Source organism: Solea solea, chromosome 8 (genome assembly GCF_958295425.1).
Source record: "Solea solea chromosome 8, fSolSol10.1, whole genome shotgun sequence".
NCBI classification, from domain to species: domain Eukaryota; kingdom Metazoa; phylum Chordata; class Actinopteri; order Pleuronectiformes; family Soleidae; genus Solea; species Solea solea.
The window spans coordinates 23,600,561-23,622,522 of NC_081141.1; the positions used below are offsets into that span (position 1 = coordinate 23,600,561).

Sequence of the window (21,962 nt, forward strand, 5' to 3'; positions counted from 1 at the left end):
TGGCCTCAGGATCTGAGAAGATACCGACTGTCTGTGCTGCAGCTGTTTGGAGGTGTAAAAAGCAGATTTATTTTTTTCCCCTGTATCACTGTGTCGGTTGAAAGCTTTGCTCAAATGGCCGTAAGCCGTGTGACAAGAGGGCTGCGTGAGAGGGTGATATGTGTCGTACCTGCAGCACGAGGTGCTGCTTTGTTACCTGTGCCAACCGCCACAGAGAATGGCTTTTAGTCACACAGCAGCAGATACGTGAAATGACACATGCACTGCCAACTTGTGTAGCTCGTTTGAAGTGGCGTCTCTTCTGCTCGTGGGATGTTAAGTTTCACTAATTGTCTTCAAGTGTCATTAAACTACAGAGCCCTGTTGTAAAAGTGATTTTCTTGAGTCTTTTATAGCCCGCGGCCTGAACGTCGCAGGCACAAATTGGCTATCGCAAGGTCTTTTTCTGCTTACAGGTTGATCAGGTACTAATTAGATTACGACTCTGTGACACAGGGACTTTTATGATGATGTGGACAGATAAGTGGTACTTTGTCCCATGATTGGATCGAGCGCTTCTGCATCATGTTGGTATGCAGACAACACGACTGACCGTCTGTCTGGACCTTTGTGCATTTAACCGTCCTCTGGCCTCAGTGTGTAAATGAATTAGCACGGACAGGTAGTGTGCGCTGACGAGGTGATGAGCTGTCATTTGACCGTGTGAGAAAAAGTTCTTATCACTGTCCTCCTGTTCACAGGGAGAGGTCACACAGGTCAGGGTGATTACACTGCATCAACACGGGAGACACCAAAGTGGTGGCTCGTCCTCAACTCATGGGTGTTTTTGCTGGTAAACAGTTTCACTTGTTTGCTCACATGCTCACTCCCTGAAGTCACTCTCTCTCTCTCTCTCTCTCGCTCCCTCCCTCCCTACCTCCCCCCATGTCTCCTCTGCCTGGGTGGGTTTATGAGACAGGGATTCTTTGTATGTGGCTGAGCTGCACAGCCCACAGTCTCGCTGTAATTTCAGCTGTATAGCTATGGATGCTGTTTGCTCCGGGCTGCATCGTCGCAACTTACAGTTATTACGCTGTGAACGTTCCTTTTGTTGTTGTTCTTCTGCAGCAACATAAGGTGGGTTTCCATCAGCATGTTTTTTTATGCACAATGTGTGCATTCAAACACCTGGATGGAAACAGAAAACTTGGAAAAGGTGTTTTTAAGGCTTGAGGGAGATGTAACAGTTGGTGTTTTCGATGAAAGTAGATACAAATGAGTCCCGTCCAGTGGCAACAGTTTCAGCAACTAAGAGAATATGCTTAGAAATAACATAAATCAAATCTTATGCATTTCTCTCTAGGGGATAAAAGGAGAAATTGTTTCAATAAACACAGCATCATTTCAATAAATGTCCTCATACACTCAAAACCCCCCTCAAAGCGACTCAAGTCGCTGTAGTATATACTGTATATGCCAGGTCTGTATGTAAATACACTATTAACAGATCAGAACACATGGAGCTTGCAAGCTGTGTAGTAACTCCAAACGCAAGAAGGCAATGACAACAGAAGGGCGGCTTTTTTCACTCTGGGACCCACAATTGTGTTTTCAGCCTCCCAAAATGCCCACTTCATATGGATAAAAGCTAATGAATTTGGATATTAAAGTCTTGCAAGACAGCAATACGAGTTACCTCTGTAGTAAAATTATCGAAATCACTTCTGATGTCCAAAAATGTCGTAAAGTTCTTTTTGAGATGGTGCAGGCAATGCAGAGCTGCTGACAGAGGTGACATTTACCCTGTTGTTAGTTGATGTGCTATCAAAATAATCGTGTTGTTTGAAGGTTGAAATCCTACATTAGGTCGCTTTAATGGAAACTTAGCTACAGTATAGTTACCTTTTAGTTAAAAGTCACTCAAATCGTGTACGTACTCTATCCAGAGAGGTGAACCTTTCTTGTCTGCAATGTTCGTCTCAAATGGGGTGTGTCCTGAAAAACAATAAAAGATCATGCATGTCCTGAGGTCCCAGCATTCCTCGAGCTCCTCTAACTGCTGTGTCAGGGAAAGAGAGAGAGAGAGAGAGAGAAAGAGTCAGTGTGTTTTTCTCAAGTTCAGTAGGAAGTAACATTTCTGTGATTCAGGTTTTAACAAGTCAGCTATAGAAGGAATGACTACATTCCTGTCTCCACTACAGTGTTTTTCTTTCTTCCCTCCTCTCTTATGAGGCCCGTAACAATCTCAGAAGTGTAAGAAAAACAAAAACACCAACAGGATACACTGGATTCCCCCTTTAGTGGAGAAATGGCCGATGAGAAACAGGAAATAGTCCCATGTAATTGCTGTTTCCCAGCGGGAGAGACAACACTGTGTCACTGAACCCACTGCCATTAATGGACATACACACACCATTTCCTGTCACCACACAGCGGCTGTTGTTTTTGTCCTTATTTACTTGATGTTGGACGTCTGTTGTCCCTCATCTCGGGCTCCGTCCCTCTTCTCTCCCCGTTGACAGCCAACGGGCCGTAGATGGACACTTTCTCCCAGGGCTAATTTTAGCGTCTAGATCGGCCTTGACTGCATTGATCGTGACTTTGCCGGTTAAATGTCGACATCTGTGACGGGGTTTCTGAGGTCTTTGTGTGTGTGTGTGTGTGTTTTTTTTCCTCCCTAGTTATAAAAGCAGGATTTGTATTGGGGATTTCATTCGGTTAATCAGCCATTGTTTGCAGAAACACAATGCTTTCTTTATGTGCAAGTGTTGTTGATCACAGTGGATCACTGTAGCCCTGCAGCTCGGGATATTTGGCTGCTGCAGCGCTGGCTAGCCCCTGGTAATACCAGTGATATCATCTGAGGGAAGATTAAAATGATTTCCCTTCCTTTTTTATTTTTTCGTGGAGAAACTGCCGCTGACCCTAACATGTGGCGGTGGCAGCTCGTCCTCTGACCGTGGCTGACCGTGACAGTGAGCTCACACGGGGGTCAGGCGGGAGTTTCTTGCTGCCTCACCCAGGACTCATGTTTGACCTCTCACACGCTCCCAAACCCTAAACTTAGCAGCGGCCATGCCTCGGATAGTTCTGCGGATTCTCGACCCCCCCTCAGGCAGGAGAGCGGACGGGCCGGCCTTAAATATCCATTGGCTGGTATTTCACACAGCATCTGATCTCACAACACTGGTGAAGCTGCATGGACCAGCTGACTGTCCACTGACCAGTGTCTCCTGTATATAAAACTGCACTAATGTGAAAGTGGTGATTTGCTTTTCTCTGCTGTGTAGAAAGCCATCTGAGTTTCAGGCCTGGAGAGAGATTATTTTCCAGCTTCACTCCCTTAAGACCTCACATATCTCATGCTCTGTAAATGTAGGAGGTCCTGGAAGGGCCAAAGGCCAAATTGACGGCAGTTAAAACCTGGCTGCTATGGGACAGTTGACCAGTATCTTCTTGAGCACTGTGGCCTGGCCGGACTGATGAATCTCCAACCCTGATGATTAATTTGTTTTGAGACCAAAGGTTAATCTTTTTTGTGCAAGAATAGTATAAGAGTGCATTTAAGGATTAGACCCATGGCTTACCTGCTCTATACTCCAGTTTCATTTGTAATGTTATGACTTTATTTTATTTTGGAAGCAGGGGATGGTGGCGAAGTGCACCAGCACTTTTTGTTACTCTATGTTTCCTATGTGTGTTATTTTTATTTATTTTTTGTTCTTAAATGCTTCTTTTGTTGGCTTTTATGTGTGTCTTTTACCCCTTATTAACCCTCTTATTGTTGTGCTTATTGAATACAATTGGATTGGATTGGATCTATCATCCACATGAGGGTCGCGGGTCACTGGAGCCAATCCCAGCCCGGCCAGTCTGGTTTGTGGTTATATAACTAGATGAGATTGTGGCGAAAATGTGCTTAGTTTTCGTCTCTGTAAATTAATTTCATACATAACCCTTTTGGGTTCATATGAAGTGTATTTATTTTTTCCCTGCCGGCAATTTTGAAAGGTTGTATTTGAGACACAATACTCTCACCTTTTCTTGCACCTCGCAAATACTCTGTGTTCCAAAAAACAAACACTAAAACGGATAAGAACTAAACAAAAACGAAGCATTTAGAAAAAAAAAAACTAGCATTTAGAAAAAAAAAAACTAGCAAACCTGCTCTAAAACAAATAAAATCTAACTTAGTTTAAAAACAAAAAGTCAAAACGAAATAAAAACTAAAACTAATGAAACATCCCAAACTACTATAACCTTGGCAGGTACTAAACAAAGTACCGGGTGCAACTCTAATGGAAAAGGGAAAAAAAGAGTGTATATATATATATATATATATTCCTCTTAAGAGTATATTCGAGCCGAGTCCAGTTGTGCTGAAACTGTGTTGGGGAAAAGCGCCATTTGCTGCAAGGCAACAGCGTTAACCACTATACCCCCATGTATTCTTTCTAAATCCCAATGATGCCTATCGCAAATCAATATATCCTTCCATGAAGAAGCAGTTTGTCAGCAGATCAAATCTGTGTGTGTGTGTGTGTACATTGTGCATGTTAGTTCAGCTGTGAAGTTGTTTAAGTAGCCTCAGTTGCAGCAGCAGAGCTGCCTGCTCCAGTGGAAGGTGCACTAAAGCAAACAGCTCGGCACTTTTGTGACTCTCAGTCGCGCCTGAGCCAAAGCGCATTCCTCCGCGAGCGAAGCACTCGAGCACTTCACCCTGCTCCTGTGGAGCTCGTCTCCTCTGGCGATGTGCGAGCAAATAGTGTGATAAGCTGATACTGAAAGCCGTATAATGGAGCAGTGAGTGCTTTGATGTAATTGGAGAGATTAGGTTTATCACACAGAAATTCACTGCCTTCATATGAATGGACTTTCTTTTCTTTTTTCATTTGCACTGAATTAAGGTGGAAGTGGTTTCCGACAGTTGAGCAACAGCCTAAATGAATATATTCAGCTTTATTTGCTTGTGAGTGTTATGTACATGGGTTTTTACTCTGTTTGCCGAGTGTGTGTATCTTGTGTTTGCCCGTGTGTGTCTCTGGCATCTGCACCCTAAACATACAGTACGCTCCAGTTTTCCAGCGCTCTCTGTGCCAAAATCTAGCATGGTGTGTAAAGAAGAGGGGGAGAAAGGGGGCTTTGTGTCACATCACACACAAGTACACACACCTTGTGCCGAGTATCGCACTCTCCTCTTCCCCTGTGGAGCCACACATCGAGCTCCTTACAGCCGATTCATATCGTCCATGGTGCGTGTGACGTAAAAGTCATAACTCAATATATTTAGTTGTTTAACAATTTCCAAAAAAGATGCTTATATGTCCTCTGTAGGGCTGTCTGCTCTTCAAAAGTCTGAAGTTTGATTCTGTGACATGCTGTTCCTTCAGCGAACAGTATCAATTATTACTCTTGCTATTAATAACATGGAGTAAAACCCTAAATGCTTCCACACACGGCTTTTCTGATGCTTTGGTGGTGTGTCGTCTCAGGAGGACGCTTTTGTCCTCTACACTGTCAGCAGAACAGCATGACATCAGTGTCCTCTCACAGCGCCCTCTGCTGTACCACACGGGAATGACTTCAGATGGTCTAATACACGTCTAGGCTGTATACTTTTTTACGTTTAACGGGATTTAAAGGACTCTCACCACAAAGTTTCAACAGATAAAAAGTGACAACCCTAATAGTTTACTACATACTGTATTCTCAATCATTGGCCCTATTCTCACTAAATGGTTCTTTGGGCATTTTGTTTGTTTTCTTTGGGGTTAAAATCAACTATCAACGCTAGTTTTTACCAATAAAAAATGCCTCTGCTTCTTCTTCTTCTTCCTTTTAAAGACAGCCAGACTCATTGTCATCTACTGCCACCTACTGGGATGGAATTTTCTTTGAGTAAACGTTTGAAATGCAAGACTGATGGCTCTATAGGAAGATTATTTCCTATAATCTGCGACTTTTGACAACTTGCTTAGCCGGAGAGACCCTTGAATCAAACATGCCTTCATGTCATATAGATGGATATATTTTCATGTCAAAGAGCCTGTATATTGACTCTTCTTCATTATTTAGTATTGACTCTATGCTGCCCCCGCGATTTCCAGTGGTATTGCTCCGTTTTGTTTGTCATCGCCACAGAATGAGGGACAAAATTAACGCTAAGTACAGACGAAGGGCTACGTCCGTCTCCATCTTTTGTCTAGAGTATAAATGGTGTACCTCACAATACTTTGCCAATTCAATCTTTTTTTGAGCCCACATGCATCGAGACTCTGCAGATATGGAATGCGGGATGTCTGGAGGGGCCCAAAGCCGTCTCCTCCACGTCTTCCTGTCTCTCCGCCAGACTCAAATCTGCTAACCACAGTCAAAAACCGTGTGTTTCCTTTGGTGTCACCTCCGCACCCAACACCTCACCCACCCCCGGGTGCTGTATATACTCCCCCCCCGTCTGCAGCTCAGGCCTCACACCGGCCATCGCCCATGCAGCGGATAGGAGGAGCGGTGCAGGTCTGAATAGGCACTCTGTGTGAGCAGGAACCAGTTAGATGTGGCAGCCTGAGCCAGTTTCCTTTGAAAAACAGCAGGCGTGAGTGAGCCAGGAGAGTGAGGAGGAGAAAACACCGAGCCAAACATCGGCACGATTCCCTGCTCCTTCCCAGACTGCCCTACCTCTTTTAAGACATTCGCTTCCCTCCTCACTCTGTACCTCTGCCAAAAACTGTGTGATGATTTCACTCTGCTGTTCTCCTGTCTCTCTGCCCCTCTCTCTGCTTTTGGCCTTTTATTTCCACACATCTATCTCCCCCTTTTTGCATCACCTTACTCTATCCTTCCTCCTCCACACTTTCTGCTTTGGTTTTAACTTTTTTTCTTTTGTGCTGCTGCTACTGCTGCAAATGAAAACTGAGCCGATTTAAGCTGTTGGAATGAATTAACTGCAGGCATTATTCAAATCAGCACAGATTGGATGTAAAGCGATGTTAAACTTACCGTGTCAACAGCTCACGGATCGCTGTTCTCAAGTGGGGGGGATATTAAAACGTTGCGCTCCTCCTGTAAAAGATGTGAGCGTGTCTTGAAGATGCAGCTGGTGGTGCAGGCTGTTTTAATCAGATGTCTGTTTTTCTTCTTAGAACGTGTGCGTGAAACCACACTTGGTAATGTGTTTAATTGAGCCTGTAGATGCTGCTTTTGTTTTGGTCCATATGGATGCAATTTAAGCGCATATCTGTGAGATACACACACTCCCTGTCCCGCTCTGTGTTGCGCGATCATGTGCAAGTTTATGGCTCGCGCAGCGACTTGATTGGTCTTTGATGAGGCTTATTTACAGTGTGCATGGGCACTTTTTGAGTGTGGTCGTGTAAAATCAGTCTATTTCTGTCGGTTTTGATCTCATCGTCCACGTCAGACCCTCAGAACCAAATGAGTTCCACTCTGGATCAGAGTAGGTGGGAGTCAGAGAGGTGGAGGAGGGCCAGTAGGAACCAGTAGCTGCCCAAAAAAATCAATTGCAGCCGGTGAAACTCCCCCATTACTCTTACAGCATCAATAACTTCACCAGCACCTCTGGAACCCCAACAATCGTGTCCAAGGGAGCAGAATGACTTTGGCTTGCTGCTTAAATGCACAATGAGCACAGTTAAAAGTGTCTGATTGAATCATTACACAGCGCTGGATCCTTGGCCATGATCCTTCATGGCTGTTGAGTTTGTGAGACACTCGTCGGTCTGTGTGTGTGTGTGTGTGTGTTTGGCAGGTGGGACATCTCTGTCAGCACTTGGAGCTCTGCCCTCTGATCATCTGAGGCTTTCCATTCTGCTTTCATCAAGGACAAAGGAGGATCCCTTCCCTCTTTCATACATGATCTAATGTTGTTGTAATGGTCTCTGTCGCCGTGTCTCATTTCCCCAGCATCTGTTATGGACTCGGTGATGTGACATAAGTGTTTGGCCTCAGGATTCCGAGGCCATGTCCACATTTCTCTACTACAGACATCAATTCTGCTCCCGATAATGTGCTGTTGATGCTGTCGCCGTTTTACAGACCAGAAAACTGTCAAGTTTCAACACATGCTGGCTTCATAGACATTCACACTGGACATGTGTTTCTCCTCTGCAGTGGTTTGCTTAGTTTAATTTTGCTTAGAAATACAATGATGAAAAGAAAATATCAACTGACACAATGAAACTGAAAGTGTTGCACATCTGATAGTGGAGTCACAGCTGATAAGAACCAGTCAGGAAGTGGGTGTTTGTCCAGTCCAAAATAAACACACAACCCCAAGACTTTATGAACAACAGGTGTATCCAGAGCAGAATTGATGTGTTTTCAAACATAATGCCGTAACATGGACGTAGCCTTAGTTTGAAAACTGTGGTGACGCATCGTTGTCTGACCTTAGTGACTAGTGATGGGCAAGAGTGTCTGATTATAAATTATATTATATAATAACTGATTGGCTTTTTTTATATATAAAAAAAGCCAATCAGTTACTGTGACTATTTCAACAAACATTAATTTACTGGATTAGTTGTGTTTGCAGAAGTGAAGAAGTTTATGAGGTTTCTTGAATGCACTTTGTAGCTGCTCGTCTGAGCACAACATGCTGTCGATTCCACAAAAGTGATGACATCTTATCAGTCTTTGAATGCATCTTGTTAGCTTCTAAACATGCATTACTGTAACTAACTCTCATGAGCTGAAGTTACGAAGGAATGTTCAATATTGTCGGTCTAATCTCAGCTATCTCTGCTCTTCACGTCGACCGTTGTCGTTTCTTGTGTTATTATTTCTCTCTGAAACAACTCCAGAGGAGTAAATCAGCTTCTGCTCACACCAGCAGACACACAACCAGTGCCCCTGAAAAGTCACATGATATATATTTTCAAGCGTGTTATTATAGACTCAGATTACGGCTCACATGGAGACGAAACACTCATCTGGACGTAGGTTGTTTTTACCTGGAAACGTTGTTTTCAGATGATTATGTAGTAGTATTGATGTTGCCTGAAAGTAACAAACTGAACAGATGGCGTCACCGAGCATCTGTTGACATCTTTATTATCACCGCCACAGAAACACAAAGAGGCTGTGACTCCTCCGTGGCTTCTGTAGGTGGATGCCTGCAGCCTCAAAAAGATTGATGGTTGTGCTGTTAAGGAATATCTGAGTGCTAAAGGCAAACTGTCACGGGGGAATTCCAGGGTTTGGAGGCGGGTCAGCAGGAGCCGGGGCTTAAGGCTGAGGTAGATCTGACTTCTAGTGCTCCTGAAAGGGGCCTCTTGTTGTGGCAGTAGGTGTTGAGAGACATGGATGAGCTGTTCCACCCCCCCCAAAAACAACACCACCCTCCTCTAAAAAACAGCCCCTCTGTCTCACCATGATGAGATCAGTGGAACAAATGCTGGAACTGGATGACGTCACGTTTGGGGTTTTAGGGTCAAAAGCTCAGGGTCATGTTGGGGGAAGATGTTTGTCTGCATGTGTGGTCGAAGTGTGTTGTGCTCGTATTAGTCGTGGGACGATATTCAAATGTTATCATGCCTCACAATAAATAGATTTTTAAGGAGCCGATATAATCGATAAACAACCAATCAGTTTTCACATGAAATTTAATTACAGAATGAATAGATAAAATGATGTGTCAACTGTCCTCATTTATAGCGATCTTTGGTTTGGTCTCATTATCGTTAAAATAAAACATCAATCCCAATAATTGTCAAAATGTGACTTGAAATTGCTGTGCGGCATAAACTCCCAGTGATTGATTTGGAGGGAAGGCTGCATCTTTCCAGTCATTTCAGGACGTCATCATTTAGTCTGATCACATTTGTGCACATTTAACCCGTTTGAAGCATTCTTTTGTTTCTGTTTTGGCAATAATACCATGGATTGCAATAATATTTTGGTCCGGATAAATCACGCTGAGCTCGCAGACTATGCTTTATGCTTTCTCGTTGACCCTTGTCGCTCTGATTCATCTCTACCGTTAGTGAAGCTGTTAAAGAGAAGCTTGGAGAGTGTAGTTACAGCGGATGAGTGTCCATATGTCAGCGTATGTGATCCTAATCTCGGGAGATGAAAAGGTTAATCCGCCTCAGCTCCAGTGGAGACGACTGAAGAACTCAAGCTCAGATTTCTATTGGGTTTTCAGTGAGAGACTATTATTACTAGCTGGACTGTAGTTGACCCCAATTAACCCAGCGATGCACCGAGTCCCTGTGAAACACTGTGGTCATTGGTCTGAATGTCACATATGTAAGTTTAGTCTAGTCAATATTAAAAACATAGCTCATGTCCTTCAGTCTAGCTCTCCAGGTTGTAGCTCAACTTCACTAATTGTACTGGACGACTGTCCTTTTCCTGCTTATGCTGTGTACTGTTACTTCAGTGTTTTCCTGGTTGACTGTTACGTCGCAGACTGAAGCAGCTTTAGTGAGTACCATTCTACACCAAGTTATTTCATTCTTGACACTAAAGGATCATCCAAATTCCGCTTCCTTTTCCCCTCACTGTTCCTCATCTGTGTACCAGCTTCCTTTATTGTTTCCAGGTCAAAGCCCAGGAGCAGGAAGTGTGAGACAGTCATACTGTAGTTATCTGACTCACAACCACACTATTGTTGGTGTTAGCAGTCTTGTACAAAATACCTTAAAGGGGATACTTGAGTAAAAGTACAAGTATGTTACCAGAAAATGACTTTGGTAGAAGTTGAAGTCACTTTATTATAATATTATAATAATAATATATTAATATAGTATCATATGTCATTTTCTGATATTAAATGTACGTTACTTAACTTTTAGAAGTTAGGAGCCATGGTAAGCAAGACACCTCATGTTGAAGCATGTGAATGGGTGAAACCTGTAGTGTAAAAAACTCCATATAAGCTACCAACTCTTCTTCGTCTTCAGATTTTATTTGTTAGTAATGAGTAACAAAGATAGTTGATAGGAAAATGCAGTCGAGTAGAATTTGCTAGAAATATAAATAAAGTAAACTAAAGTACAAGTATACTTACAACTGACTTTTAGACATTTAATTTAGTATAATTTCAGTTGGACTAACGTGTTTTCATGTATTTTAAAAGTCTGTTTTTTGTCAAACTTACTCTAAAGTTCTGGAAACATACAGACTGTGTCATTGTTGCTTGTTACGTAATCACACGTATTTGGAGTCGGTATAAAAAACACAGCACTGTAACACTTGTGTGTGTGTGTATATATAACTTTGACTATGATCACTGTTGATTTTTAACTCTCATGTGGTTTTTACTGCCGCGTGGGAGCGAAGGAGCTACTACTGCACTCACAGTTTGTGTAAAAGCTCCATTTACAGGCTCGTTTGAAACGGTGAAGTCAGCCCTGTGATGTTGATGTCATGTGCGGTGTCAGTTTTCCCGTCCGCCGGAGTGAAACAACAGTCCGTGACGTGATGAGCGCGGCACCTCGGGCTGGGAAGAGAGAGCAAGTCTCTACATGAGTCCTGTGCTTTCTGAAGACGAGTACATGACGGGAACATAACAGTGTGGACGCACTCTCTGTAGTCACGAGGCAGAGTTAGTTTGGAGAGGAGAGGAGAGGAGAGGAGAGGATGATATGATCCTGTCAGTGTCAGTAGGTACTGGATTACTCTGCCCTCTAATGGCCAGCAGAGGGCTGAGGACACCAGGGAAGATGTTTATATATACATGGGAATTCTTGGAGCATTCACCTGAATAAATGTATTATTAATAATAATAATAATAATAATAATAATAATAATAATAATTATAATAATAGTTTTATTGATAAAGCCTTATTCATACATGAAGGTAGAGTCAAGGTGCTGCACTTACAGACATACATACAACAGAGAGACAGATATTTAAAGAAATCAATACAAAGGGAATAATCTTAAGAGTTAAACATTTTCAGAGAGGTAAAAAGATTAAAATCTCATGGTAAAATAAGTAAGAAAAAGGTCTTTAGATATAGGAGTAGGACACTAATCAAACCACAATAATGTTTAGTATCTACTATGTTGATCGTGTTTGTTTTATTTCATCTTAACCTTTGTGTGTTTGATTTGTCTTCTTATTTAAGGAGTATTTGAAAGGCGCTTACAAATACAATGCATTTTCTCATTCTTATTATTATTGTTGTTATTATTATTATTATAAATGTGTTAAATAATAAAATAGATGACCTCAGATTTCTCAGAATCTGTTGTGACCACAAAAAATAGAATAACCGTTTATTGCATTTTTCCAAATTGATTCATTTTTAGAACTTCAACGTCATGCCCTGTCCACCAAACCCAATTTAAAACAAAGGAAACTTAAAATTCAAATATAACTCACACAAATCCAAACAGCTTTTTAAAAAGACATAGAAACTTAAGAACTTAGGGTTTAATTGCAAACAATTTCATAACTTAACGCTATAATTGACCTATTTTTGTGAGTTTAAAACATGTGCATCTGATCACATGTCATAAACATCAGAATAACTGCACTCGTCCCAACATAAAAGACACATCTGTCTTAAATAACAAGAAGAGGAGAAAAGTGTCAGTGTCTTCTTGCATGTTTGCTTTTTATTCCCTGCACCTTGTAATAAAGTAAGTGAAGCTCGTCCGTGTGCTTCAGCGCCTCCTTTGGGCCAATTTATGTGAAAGTGCCCAGAGGCTTTTTTCTTTCTTTAAACACAGAGAGAAAATCTATGATAGAGAAACATAGATCTGTCTTTTCAATAACAACAAAGTCGATAAAAGGCTGCACATCCAGGGTTTAGTCAGGTTTATTTACACTGCTGTTACTGCTCGGGGCCGTTTTATTGATTATGATTTTTATTCGTATCCATGCATTTAATAAATGAAAGAACAGACGTGGGAAGGAAAGACAGAACGGTACAATATCTACAAGACGAGGCAAGTTTATTTGTTTAGCACTGTTCATACACGGGGGCACAATAGAAACACAGAAAAAACAGACATTTATCAAAATAAAAGCTAGATATTGAAATGACATGAATCATAATAAAAGCAAGACGTTAAAATCAACATTAAAATTAAAATAGTCATTCAATTCATGAGAAATAAAGTGTGTTTTGCCAATTTAACAGTTTCTATAAACCTTCTCCCTGATGATCTTCGAGCTCTGGGTGCTTCATACAGTAGGGAACTCATAAGTCCAGGATGTATTTTGGTCCAAGATCATAGTAAGATTTTGAAATCCATCCTTTGACTCTCGGGAAGCCAGTGTATACCTGAGGACTGGTGTGATGTGGTCCAGTTTCCTGGTTTTAGTCAGAACTCTGGCAGCAGCATTCTGGACCAGCCTACAGCTATAGTACTGTAGGAAGGAAGGAAAGAAGGAAGGATCTAGAGGATGAACTGATGTACTGTCTGTCTGTCTGTCTGTCTGTCTGTCTGTCTGTCTGTCTGTCTGTCTGTCTGTCTGTCTGTCTGTCTGTCTGTCTGTCTGTCTGCCTGCCTGCCTGCCTGCCTGCCTGCCTGCCTGCCTGCCTGCCTGCCTGCCTGCCTGCCTGCCTGCCTGCCTGCCTGCCTGCCTGCCTGCCTGCCTGCCTGCCTGCCTGCCTGCAGGAATGTCCTCTCATCCTGAGATCAAGATCAGTCAGAGAGCACAGACACTGAAACCTTTACATTTTTATTCCGACGAATTCCTGGACGTGATTGGATCTTCATTACTACCTCACATATGTGTGACATGACCATTCATCCTGATCTGAACTCGTTAGATGAGACCAGTGCTGCAACGATTATTCAATTATTAACCGCTGACTATCTTAAACTTGGAATTCTTTTGATAGTCGATGAATTGGTGTGTCTTTTTGTCAGTAATTAATATCATTGTTCTGTTTTTTGGCTTCTTAAATGGGAATAGTGTCTGGTTTCTTTGCTCCATAGCACAAAGACATCATTAAAGCGGAATCACTCATTTTCATAATCGATAAGCAGAATGAGTTACCCCTGTTTGCTTTCTAAAAAATAATTAAATATAAGAAGGAGCTGAGTCTTTAGAACGGCTCCTCAAGATCCGGCTCCTTTCAAAGAGCCATAAATAATCCCAGCTCTACAGTAAATAAAACATTGTAATGTCAATAACGGCCAATACCAACCTCATCCCTGATATTGCTCTAACCTTTGTCAGCAGATGATTGTGACATGGACAGATTTATTTGGACACATGGACAGTTATCTTTGTGTCTGTGTTGTCGCTCACACACGTGTCCTGCGCTGTGACCTCCGCTCGCAGCGTAGCGTCGTCTCCAACAGCGTTTCTGTGACGGCGGCTGTCGTCTTCCTGGCAAAGCTACAGCTGCAGCTACTCTCTCTGATGAAACCTTAATCTGATTAACGGTGTATTTACAGCTCTAAGTCTCTGGGTTATCAAGGCTCATCTTGTTTTGGTTGTTGCACACGTCGACTCACAAAGAGGCAGAGATTTGAATAAGACGGGTCAAAGCAATTCCTAAAAATACTCAAGCCCTTCATCATTTTTATGCTTTTTGGCCAATTGTGGGAGGGTCCTGTTCTCCTCGTGACATCACACCCCCTCTCCCCTGTCGTCGTTACTGGTGAAAAAAAGCACTTTTCTCCAGGCTGCTTTTATAGATGTATTATTGCACCACTGAGAGCGACTTTGTTGCTCTGTGGCTGTTAGTGAACGCTGCCCACAGACTGATTCTCTCCTCCTCCTCCGTCCTGATCCTCCCACTCGTCATCTGCTTCATCTCTGTAACGAGTGTGTTCACTCCGCAAACACACAACAGAACAAGCGCTGTGGTTTCTGTCCACTTATTACTGAGGATTGTAGCAGTTATTTTAGGGGGGGAAATGAAATGTGCACACCAAAGGAGCCCACATTGTTGCTATATTTGCAAAAAAAACACACCATGTCTTTGGAAACTCCATTATTCACCCTGAGCCCCCGTTTTATTCCCACACCTCATTCTAGCCGGACTCATCCCATGTTTTACGTCTCCACCTGCCCCACAAATCACCCTCATACATCACCGGTGGACAAGGAGACGCGCTCCACTGCACAGCAACTTCCCAGTGTGCACATTTGGACCTGGCATTAAACGAACGAACGGAGGCAGGCACATAAAGACAACAGGCCCGAGACATGAGGAGATGTTTTATCTTACGGGGAAATGATAAGTTGTTTTAATAGAATTACATGTAGGATAATGACTCAGAAAAGCCTTTTTTGGATCACTGCAATGGTTAATCGATCAATAATTAATACAACTAAGTTCTCTGATGTGAGTAAATGATGTCATCCCAAATGATGACTGGATTAATCAAGACAATTATGAAAATAATTGTTAGTTGCAGCCCTAAAGTAATTTATTTTAAGTCAAAACAGACAGAGGCAACAACAACAGAATTAAGTGTGACTGAAAACTCAAAGTAGTTTGAGCCCACCAAACATCATCTGCTCAAATAAACCTCATGGGTTCAGAAGTTTGACGGGATAAATGTGCCTTAGCCCCACCTTAGCCCCGCCCACCTCAGTCACTTGACACGTCGGCCCATTAAGGTGCACAATAGTATGTGGAGAAAAAAACCAAAAGAGTACGGTCTCTAAAGGTTGTATGAAGGTTGTATAAAAGGAACGTTCTGGGAACCTTTAGAGAACATTCTCTAAAGGTTGTATAAAGGTTGTATAAAAGTAATGTTAGCGGAACATTATGAAAACATTCCGTATCAACCACAGGAGAACCTAGGGAACGTTCTCGCAACCAAAAGTTAACGTTCTGGGAACCAAACATTGTTTGTTAGTCTTCTTCAGGTCTCGGCATTGACTTCCATTTATTTGAACAGCCTAAATAAAGCCTTATCTTAAACCTTACCCTTAACCACAGTTCAAATCTCAGCCCTTAACTTATTCAGTTCCTCAGAAATGAGGTTCTGCCTCATTAGGACCAGGTTTTGGTCTCTGTGAGGACTAACTGGTCCTCACAAGGTCAGTGTTTATGACAGAAAAAGGTCCTAAAAAGGCAACAAATACAAGAACACACACACACATAAACACACACACACACACACACACTCACACGCCTCCACAGAAGTGGCTCTTGGTTGGTCCATCAGTCGGTCAGCCTTTATCCTCTCGTGCGCTGTGTGAGTGCGCGCGCGTGTGCAGGACAGTGATTGTGATGATGACAGTGAAGGCACCCCACACACACACACACACACACACACAGAGACACATGACCGCTGAGTGATTTCGTGTCTTTTTTTTCGCGGATCCTTTGCAACAACTTATAAGAACCAGGGCGACAGTTTTCTGTTTTCTGTGGATTTTCCTCTCGTTTGTTCTTTTTTCCCCACGTTCGTCGCGTGTGAATCACAGAATGGAAAGTGTGAGTTGAGACAGAGTGAGGTGTTTTCCACGGGCTGCAGTCAGTCAGTGTGCTGGGACGTTGCTCGGACACTGGTGGTGTTGCGTAAAAAGCGCCCCGTGCTGCCAGATTCTTGGAGAGTTGCGAGGCGCAGCGCTGCTCTGGGAATACGATGGACAACTCAGCCAGCCGCAGGGTAAGCTGGCTCGTTTCGGGGTGATTGTCGGGGATGTTCGCGTTTTGGGGTTTGAGGTGAAATGGGGAATGTAAGTCAGCTGGAACCTGACACGTCACACTCGCTGTTATTTCGTCACGTTTTGATCCAGCGACGCGCCGCAGAGCAGCAGCGGCAGCAGTAGCAGCAGCTGAGGGAGCAGAGATGCGACACTCCCACTGAAAAACATGTCATTTTAAACTCGTCTTGTTTATCTCTGACCTCTGCTTTCCTCACTCTAACTAATCAATACTGTTTCTGATCGTTGATGATGAGTTGATGAATTCGGCTTGTGTCTAATATATGAAATTGCAACTTTAAGAGATGTTTTACTCTTTATCACACACCGTTTTTCCTTCTGAATGGAAGTAGAAGATGTAATAATAGATTAACCTTTTCTAAAAGAGGATGAATAGCTGGGCTGCTATATCAGATACTGTATATGCCGAATTAAAGGGCTGTAACTGTTAATTATTAATTAATAACCAATTACCAATTATCTTAATTATTACTTAATCAGTTTGAGCGTTTTTCGGGTTAAAAAACATGTTTGTAATCTTTCAGATTCTTAAATGTGACCATTTTCTTGGTTCTTTACTCGTCTGCACTGAATAAACATTGAATGAATGGAAACAAAGATTTGTAAACGTCAATATTGGGCCTGCAACAAACCACTGTTCAATAATGCGATTGATATGACTTTGAAGACGCCGTGTGAATAAACACTGATCGACTTTTTACATCACTGTACTCTGCCCTGAAAGATTAATCAAGAAAATAATGGGCAGATTAATCGCTGATGAGAATAATCATTAGTCGCAGCAGCAGCAGCAGCCTTGTTGTGGCAAATGATTTGTGGAATCCTTAAAGCCACACTGTCCACTTTAACAACCAACATTTGTACAGTGGTTTTTTTATGTAATGTATGATTTTCCTTTAAACATTTATTCTGTAACCTCCTCCTTTTAACCAAGGGACCGATCATTCATAACCCCGTGTGGTGGAATTTATGACCAAACAGCAGCTATAATGTTTTTTTGTGGCATTAGCTTGGGAATAATAACTGTGAATATCATGATGTGTGAAAGCACAGTGAGGGACAAAGTGACAGCTGTAGGTTATGACTGCGATAATGACTTGTGTCTCCCAGTCGTCAACCTTTCCCCTCTCTGGTGAATAAATGTTTCCTGAACAGGCAGCAGAGAGGCAGCCGTGATTTAAATTGAATTTTGAGGGAGGAAAAAAAAACCTTGAAATGTGAGAATATTGAGATTTGTTCCCGGGACGCTTCAGTTTGACTTCTTTGTGTCGCATACTGATATAGATATTACAGCCTTGAGTATCTACAAATATTAATATTAGTCCTGATGCAGCCTTTTGTACATCTAAACAGTGGCTCGGGGCCCACACATGGATTGTGGGAGATCCCCAAATACAAGTAGCATGCCTTATGAATTAAGTTTTAATGAATTTACCAAACATGTGCACTATGCACAAATTTGCCCATTTTTTGTCGTGATTTGGGTCATGATAGTTTTTCCGTCTTTAAAAAAAATGGGTCTCCATTTACAGAATGTTTGGGAAACACTTAACACTCTGTAGCATTAGTGAGGTGTGGCGTCGGTCTACTGTCGTTGCCTTTGCAGAAACAAATCGCTTGAGTTCAACTTCTGTCAAAAATGGTGTTAATACATGTGGTTTTAAGTGGTTATATGTAAATCCTGGCCCTTTTTATTGGTATATTTATTAGTGGTGTATATAGAGAGGGTATTAACATTTCTGGTATCATGAGCTGATATTGATACTCTCTTTGTTAGATGATGGCGGTGTGCATAAATGCAGCAGCTCTTGGCTCTATAGTGTGTTGCGTGTTTTTGTGTATTTTCTTTTGGCGCTTTTTTTCCCCACTGCATGGTCCTGACATGGGGGCCACACGGTTGGTGTAGTGGTTAGCACTCTTGCCTTTGCAGCAAGGGTTCGAGCCCCGGTTGGAACAAGGGTCTTTTCTGCATGGAGTGTGCATGTTCACCCCGTGTGTGTGTGTGAGTTTTCTCCGGGTTCTCCGGCGTCCTCCCGCTGTCCAAAAAACATGCAATATAGGAATTAGGTGAATTGGATACTCTAAATTGACCATAGGTGTGAGAGTGGATGGTTGTTTGTCTCTATGTGCGGCCCTGTGATGGGCTGGCGAACTGTCCAGAGTGCACCCCACCTATCGCCCTATGTCGGCTGAGATTGGCACAGCTCCCCCCGCATGGTTCGACTTTTTTAGTATGTGCTCTGGCAAGGTTCCAAGTGAGCCCAGCCGATACTATGCGTGATGTCATCAGAGAGTGTCGTCACTGGACGAGTCATGAGCGTGTCGTCCGACACAAGAATCAAACCAAACAATGCTGAACTGTAGATGAGTTAAAACGACTTAAAAATGAAAAATGAAAACATGCGTTAATCTCCAACATTTAACAGAGGATTCTGTTGTATATTTAGCGACAGCACTGCTGTAGTGGAAAAGTGCCATTATTTGTGTGTTGGTTTCTGCTGATCTTTGTTTGGCAAAGCACGTCTACAGCCGGCACACTCTCCCTCTGCCTTGTTATTATGATTGTTATGTGTGTTTATGATGGAAACACACTGAGAGCACTCGCGCTTATGTTGCATTTAAGTATACAGTGACAGCAAAGTTTTCGGTTTCATACTACACTATAGAGTATCCTGTTCGTTCATGAAGTGATTTTTTTCTTGCTTTCCCTGAATGCCGGTCCTCGGAGCACAAACATGTCTATCATGATTTCTATTTCAGGAAGGAGTTCACCATACTTGCCACATAAACACAAGCACACCCCAAACCTCAGAGAAATACTGAAAAGAATGAAAGAAAAATGTTGTCCCCTCTAAAGCTGAGGCCAGGGAACCTAAATATGTGTGACAGGCAGCCGTACTGGTCTCTAAGTACGAGTTCATTCAAATGACAGACTCTCCACCACTTCCTATAATCAGCTTTTTTATTATTGTCATTGAAACTCGATCCACGCACAGATTAACCAAATAACCGGCTGCACTTCTGTCTGTTGATTGCCTTCACTTAGCGTAATGACAGGCTTTGCTGCTTCCCGATGTGTGAGAGTTTAGATTTTTAGTCTCATGTTGATTTAAAAAGGTCACCTGCATCATCAGCGTCGGTCAGAGAGAGACGACACACGAGGCTGATGTGATCTTTTCATTTCTGGAGTACAGCCTGCAGTGTGTGTGCGTGCGTGTGTGTGCGTGCACGTACAATGCTCTGGAAGCTCAATGCATGTGGTTTCTGTGTGTGTGTGTTCATTTTGTCCCTACTACTGTTACAACTGCAGCCATCTCGGCTCATTAGTAGTGAAAAGGTCATTGATGTTCCAGAGGTTTTCCTCCTCCTCCTCCTCTTCAACACACACACACACACAGTCTCTCTAATGCTTTTTGTGCGGTGATGCTTTTCTATTATCCTTGGACTTTTAAGTCTGTTGTAGATCAGGCCTGCAACGATGAATTGATTGAATTGAATTAATTACTAAGTTAATTATCAACTATTCTGATTATCGATGTATTGGTTGAGTGTGTTTCCAGCTTCTTAAATGTGAGTATTTTCTGGTTTCTTTGCTCCGTGTAACAAAGAAATCAATAAAAGTGGACATAATTCTGGTTGGTGCACCAAACAAGACACTTGAGAACGTCCTCGTTTTGAGGTTTGGGAAACGCCAATCAATATTGTTCAACATTTCCTGACACTTTATGGACCAAACATCTACTTGATGAGTCGAGAAAATAATTGACGGATTGATGGATTATGTCAGAAAATTCCAATAAAGGAGTTCAAACACCAAAATGAACTCACAGATGAAGGCAGCAGTAGTTTAGTAGCTTTGTTCCAGCAAGATATAATCGTTCTATAAGCTGATTTTTCTGGTTTGGCGGTAGTGAGTGGTCTATTGTAGAATTGGTACAGAATTGGCAGAGGTTGAATTTAAGGTCCAGTATGTAAGAATTAGTGACATCTAATGGTGAGACTGCAGATTGCACCCGTGACCCTCATGTGGAGGATAAAGCGGTAGAAGATGGATGATTTTAACCTCATTAGATGCTAAAAGCTATGAGATGCATTCAAGGTAACTTGAAAGCCAACCACCGATTAACCTATACCAATAACCTGCCGCTGCTGCCACCTTTTAGTAGTCCATGCACTACTATATAGGTAGTCATTTGCTCATCTTTGTACTTCTAAATGTTGCTGCCAGAAAACATTGTTCAGTTTTGCATTTTTTAATATCTTCAGTAATTAAGTTAGCACAGATTTTCCTCGGATAACTCGTGATGTAATTTTAAGCTCATATCTTCCACCTCTGGTCTAATGTCCTGGTCAGTGTGTGTGTGTGTGTGTGTGTGTGTGTGTGTGTGCTGCAGTTAAGCACATCCCAAAAATGCATCTGTGCTCGTGCTTTCTCATTGAGTTTGCAATTATTCAAGCAGGATAAAAAGTCAGCAGCATCCAGTGTCTGTTCACCGGCCATGGAATCCTTGGGTCACAATCAATAACCACTTACTGCAGAGGAGCTTTCTGCAGCCGAGTCTCTTGTCCGTCCACCTTCCATCTCCAGTGTCACCTCTGCTCGTATCCGTGCGTCTCTGCTCCCTCTCCATGCTTCGGCCGTCTCTGCAGTCACAGTGACATGTTTTTTTTGTCTTTTTGTCTCTTTTTGCCATGCTGCAGTAGAGGACATTGTGTTTCCTCTGCTGATATTGTCCATCTCTTTTTCCCAGGAGGCAGCTGTTGGGACTGAGATATGTAGGACCTCCTTTTACTGGGAAACACAGGGCGAACTGCAACCCATTACTCTATGCACTGTACAGCGTGACACGAGCTGTGGAGGAGGACTTTTATATTGTGTGTACGTTGTCTCCTTGAGCCGGTTTTCTTCAGGGATAGTGTGAAAAATGAGCCACTTAAACACTGCTCTGCCTCAGTATTGCCTCTTCATCCTCCAAATTATAAATCTTTTAACTCAAGCTTATTAATATACAGCCTTTCTCTCCTCTGGGCTGACTTAAAGGCCCATTGTGTAACATTTTGTAGGATTTATTGGCTGAAATGTAATATATTAACCCATAAGTATGTCCATGTATTTGCTTTTAGCTTGAGAAGAAACCTTTCAGATGTGCTTAAGGCATATTAGGCCGTGCATAAACCAGCCGTAGCATGCACTTCACATTTTTAAACAGTAGATTATGATGCAAATGAAGAAGAGAGACATCATGTCTGGTGGTAGATGTCACGTCAACTGATTTTTCATGTGAAAACACATCAATTCTTCTCAGGACATACCTGACGTCTACACTACTGTGGCGCTTCAGAGGGCAGAAACCTGAGAAGTTTGAAA

General features: G+C 42.4%; 1 protein-coding gene across 6 annotated transcripts in view; it reads left to right on the plus strand.

Annotated features, from left to right (window-relative positions):
* Positions 1-21,962, plus strand: part of rtkna (rhotekin a) — a 78,568-nt gene that overhangs the window by 30,863 nt on the left and 25,743 nt on the right. Inside the window, exon 1 of one of the 6 annotated variants that reach the window (XM_058636500.1) lies at positions 16,167-16,536. The exons of the other annotated variants lie outside the window; for them this stretch is intronic. Coding sequence (XP_058492483.1) covers positions 16,513-16,536 — 24 coding nt within the window. The 5' untranslated portion in view covers positions 16,167-16,512. Of the gene's footprint in view, positions 1-16,166; positions 16,537-21,962 lie in introns of those variants that run through there. 6 annotated transcript variants of the gene reach the window in all.